We start from the raw sequence: 4980 nt of genomic DNA, 5'->3' as shown, positions 1-4980 counted from the left end.
CTGAGAATAGACAGACCCAGGTGCAACATTTACCATTTATTTCCAAGACCCGTGGTCAGGGAGCCCAGGGCTTCAGACAGAGTCTGGTCCTCATCCCAGGTTGTATCCGTCTTGGGTGGGAGGAACCTTAGGTGGCACGCGTGTGTGTGTGTGATGTTGTGTGTGTGATGGGTGTGACCATGACACAGCGCAAGGAAGTCCAGTGTGATGATCATGGCATCCCATGTGTCACACTTGGTGTGACTGTACGGCCCCTGTGGGTGACTGGTTGTGATGATGACTTGGGTATGACTGTTCATATGTGGTTCTCACACAATGTGACTGAGTGTTTGCGACACTATGACGTGTGTGTAGTTGTGCGAGAATACGATGCTTTGTGTGTATGAGTGCAGTTGTGAAAGCGATTGTGGGGCCGTGCGATTCTCTGTGACACCCTAGGTGTGTCTGCATTCTCGCTCCCTCCAGGGCCCTCCCCCCTTCCTTCCTTCCCACCCTCCCCACTTTCTCTCTGCAAGCGTTTTCCAAGTGCCTCCCAGGGGCCAGGCCCTGACCCGGGAGCTGAAACACCATCATGACGTCCTAGTGGGACGGGAAAGCTCGACAGAGCCCGGGAGCCGGCCCACGGGTGATGCCTTGGTAGCGGGAAACCAGCCACCATGGGAGTAACGACACGGAGGACATCGCAGACACTACAAAGTCTCTTCCCTCCCGGGAGAGCTGGTTGTCACACAGTCACCGGGACGCGGCACATGGGCTGTGCCGAGTCTCTGAGAATAACCTCACACGGCCAGGAGAAGGGGGGCCACGCGGCTGCGGGCGGAACTTGAATGTGTGACTGTGGCCGTGGGTGGGCCTGGGCTGGGCTGTCCACACGGATGAGTCTTGGGGATGACTCTCTCCCCCCGCCGCCCACGCTCATGAGAGTGAGGCTTCCTGTCTTCAGCCAAGTCCCCGGACCCCCAAGTCCCAGTCTTCTCTGAATCCAAAACATAAATACCCACCCCTCGCCCCTTCTTCCTGAATATCAGGCAGATTAGCTACCCCCCCATTGGGGGCCTCCAGACCCCCGAGTCCCCCGGTCTTTGTGTTCAGGGCTGCCTGGGGCAGGGTCTGCAGGGTTTCCTTTGGTGCCCGCTGGGTCTCCAGCCTTCAGGGGTGGCTGGATCCTCGGCCCCTGGAGGTGCCCGCCGAGCTCTTTGCTTGCTGAGTTTGGGGCTCCCCAGAGCACCTCTGAGGTCCTACTGCCTGTCCGACCCCCCGTTCCATCTGCGGTCACTCCTTCCTTCACACCATGAAAGCCCCGAAGTAGGAACGGGTGCCGTCGCGGAGTCGGACCAGGCGCTCCTCGGGCACGCGGACCACCACCTCCTCACCGGCGTCCAGGTGCACCACGCCCCCCAGGAAGCTGCTGTCCCACCAGACCCGCGAGTTGGCTCCCCGCGCGCAGGGGGACCGCCGGCTGACCAGCAGCTCCAGCTCCTCGGGGTAGCGGGGCGTGCGCTTGTAGAGGCCGTGGGTGATGGGCAGGCTGCTGCCCAGCCCCGGCGGGCAGCCCACGCCTCCCAGCTGCACCTTGGAGTAGACGTAGTAGTAGCCGGCCCGGGCGATGACCAGGGAGCCCTCGCGGTAGCCGAGACCCCTCAAGAAGGCCAAGCCCAGCTTCGTCTCCCAGAGCAGCGGGCCCCCGCTGCCCGTCAGGCTGGAGTTGGCTCCTGGGGATGGAGAGAGAGGGGGGCCGGTCAGCACTCTGGTGCCCCTCTCTGGGTGAGAGAGCCTGACCACCTACCCTCCCACGCCCCATTTTAGGCTGTTTGAGAACTTCAGACGTGTCAGCTCTTCTTTACCCTCACTTCGCGGGGGGGGGGGGACATGGAGGCGCCCAGAGGTCAAGTCACTTGCTTCTTTTCTGTCCTAACTCGTTTTGTGCCCCCTCCGCCGCAGGTGGGGAAACTGAGGCATGGCGCAACTAAGTGACTGGCCAAAAGCATGGACACCTGGGAGTGGCAGAACGAAGGGAGGGAGATGAACGGAGCGCGGCCTGGTCCAGGAGGCTCCTAATCGCCACGTGCTTCTGTCTCTTGCTCAGGGAGCGGGAGCCTCGAGCCGCGCCTCCTCGGGTGCCGTGAATGAACACGGCCAGAGGGCGTTACAGCACGGGGCGACACCATGAGCACCAGGTAAGGGCTTATTCCCTAAATGAGAGGAGAAGTGCACGGGCGGTGCCTGTGGTCTGGGCTAGGCTGGGAACGAAGACTGATGGCACGCGTGGACGGATGAGTGGTCTGACATGTTGGCTGGCCGTCTGTCTGGTCTCCCCAGGACACCCTGCCCCCCTCCCCATGCCAGCACCCGGGGTCCCCCTCACCTGTAAGGTGTGCGGCTGGGTTGGTCTGGTAGGACCTCCGCTCTGGAGAGAGAGGGGGAGAGGTGAGCGGTGACTGTAGTGGAGTGGGAGGGACGGCCGCCCGCCCCCCCCAGAGGGGTCATGGAGTCTACCTCCTGGTGTCAACCCCACCCTTTCCGGAGTGGCCCAGACTTCTGCTTCTCGGGCCTGGAGGAGGGGCACCTGCTGGGCTCTGGCCAGTTGTGTAAATCACATTGGGCAATGGGCTGAGGGGGCGGGGACAGCGTGGGAACCAGCCTGCCCGCCCTCCCTGGGGCCCGGGGCCCTGACTCACCTTGTATCACCTGCTTCCAGGATTCCGCATCTCCGTCCTGAAAAGGCAGAGGAGCCCAGGGTGAGGCCCTGAGGGGCCCACGCACTCGCATCCTGACTCATGACTGTGAGACACACGCAGACCACGGGTGCAGACACCACCCAGGGCCACGTGCACAGCCCCGCCCCACCCGGCAGCCTCAGTTTCCCCTCTGTAAATAGACATAGGGATGGTACCTCTCTAGGATTCAGTGACTTCACGAGTGGAAAGCGTGGGCCAGCGCCCAGGACGTAGGAAGCACTATGTAAGGGTTAATTCAGTAAGTCCTATGACATACATCGGTCTGGACAGCAAGACACGTGGACATCGATGCCAACAAGTGGATACGGACATGGGGCGTAGGGCACAGACCTGGACACTTGCGTGACACACTGACAAGGCTCACGTGGACATGTGGACTCAGATACACGGGTATGTGGTTGATGGGTCTGTGCGCCACACCAAGGCGTGAGCCACATACAGGCCGGCACGTAGACACGCGAGCACGCGGACGGATGCGGGACGGCAACGTGGAGTCATGTGAAGGACGTGCGCGTGTGGCCGTCAGGTCCAGGCACAAGGAGAAGTGCCCGGAGACACAGGACACGAAAGCGAGGTCATGTGGCCGTGGCGTGGGACACGGGGACACAGATAGATACATCCGCAGCCAAGGGAAAACTGATGCAGAGAGAGATTCTCACAGACCCAGACCGAGCGGGTTGGTGACGGTCCCCACAGTGGGGACCGGACATGACTGGTCATAATCAGCAACGTCAGAGTGTCCGTGCCAGGGGTTACAGACCACAGGACTCTATTAAGAACATAAAACCTGGGGTGCCTGGGTGCCTCAGTGGGTTAAAGCCTCTGCCTTTGGCTCCCGTCATGATCTCAGGGTCGTGGGATCGAGCCCCGCATCAGGCTCTCTGCTCGGCCGGGAGCCTGCTTCTCCCTCTCTCTGCCTGCCGCTCTGCCTACTTGTGATCTCTCTCTCTCTGTCAGATTAAAAAAAAAAAATCTAAAAAAAAAAAAGAACATAAAACCTGCTCTAAGAGACTGATTTTATGGAGGGGCCACCACTAGAAGAAGTGATCGTCACAGCACACCAGAGTTGGGTTTGCTCCCGCCACAAGCGATCATATCACAAAATAAATGCCTCAGATCAACAGGCTGGACCCCTGAATGGGCAGAATGCATTTATGTCTTGATTTTTAAAAATACCGGTTTTGATGGATTGAACCCTTGCCCCTGGCACCACACACACGTATCCCCTCTCGTTCCCTGGGAGCCGAGCGCTCTTATTACCACACCCATTTTACAGATGAGGAAAACTGAGTTTCAGAGAGACAAACTGACTTGCCCGGGGCAGCCCTTGGCCTGTCTCCTGTCCTGCACAGGCACGCACAGAGAGATGCCCAGTGACACAGGCACCGCGCCCCCGGCCACGAGCCCCGAGGCCCCCACTCACCAGCAGGGGTGTGACCATCGCCCCCACGCGCCAGTGCAGCTGAAGCAGGAACCAGCCCTGGACGGCCAGCCCGGCGGCCAGCAGCAGCAGCAGGACGCCCAGGCCCAGCTGGGCTGCGCTGCAGGGCCGTCTCCGACGCCTGTGCCCCAGCCTCCTGAATGGGATGTCGGTCTGTCCGTCCACGGTGAACACCGAAGGTCGCACAACTGTCTCCTCCATGCCTGAGCAGATGAGGTCCCGAGACACGCAGGGGGCTGGGCTAGCACGGCTGTGTCCCCGAGGGCAGGGAGGAAACCACAATTGCCCAAGCCTCCTGGGCTTTGCACGCTGCAGACAGGCACCCGTGGGTCCCGGGGCCGCCTTTAGAGCAGGGGTTCAGCCCCTCCCCTTTCCCCACTGGCCCTCCTCTTCTTCCTGTCCCCCCACCCCCCGGCCGGCCCCGTCTCACTCTCACTCATGTGGCCTCTCACACTTTCCAGGGGCATCTGAAGATGTGACTCAGGTAGGGACTGAGTGGGGAGGCCCCAGCTTTTCCCTGCGGCCGCCTCATTGACTCTGTGACCAAATATTTCTAGATCATCTCCCCTGTGCCGGGCACTGTTCTAGGTTGGAGGGCACAGCCGTGAATAAGAGAGACCAAAGCCCCTGGTCTTTTGAACTCCTTCTCCGGTGGGGCGAGGGACAACGAGCCTGGTAAATAAGAAGACGCTCTACAGTGTGTTAGAGGGTAGTAAGAGTGGCGGGAAATACGAGAGTGGTTTCTGTGGGGGGGTTGTGTATGTGCATGCGTGTGTGTGTGTGCACGTGTGCGTGCATGCG

General features: G+C 60.6%; 1 protein-coding gene across 2 annotated transcripts; it reads right to left on the bottom strand.

Annotated features, from left to right (window-relative positions):
- Nucleotides 1-1284: 1284 nt before the first annotated feature.
- TNFSF14 (TNF superfamily member 14) lies at nt 1285-4380 on the bottom strand (the record flags this gene model as incomplete). 2 transcript variants are annotated; one of them, XM_080803768.1, is made up of 4 exons in its annotated part: nt 1285-1712; nt 2366-2407; nt 2679-2715; nt 4162-4380. In XM_080803768.1, the coding sequence occupies 4 exons, from the start codon at nt 4378-4380 to the stop codon at nt 1285-1287; spliced, it is 726 nt and encodes a 241-aa protein (XP_080659894.1). The 2 variants fall into 2 exon arrangements, with proteins under 2 accessions (XP_080659894.1, XP_080659895.1); XM_080803769.1 differs by having other exon boundaries at nt 4270-4380.
- Between the last annotated feature and the right edge of the window lie 600 nt (nt 4381-4980).

The sequence above is a fragment of the Martes martes genome (genome assembly GCF_963455335.1).
Source record: "Martes martes genome assembly, chromosome: 1".
Classification (NCBI taxonomy): domain Eukaryota; kingdom Metazoa; phylum Chordata; class Mammalia; order Carnivora; family Mustelidae; genus Martes; species Martes martes.
Note: the sequence above shows the minus strand (reverse complement) of the source record. Positions and strands in the feature narration are given on the sequence as shown.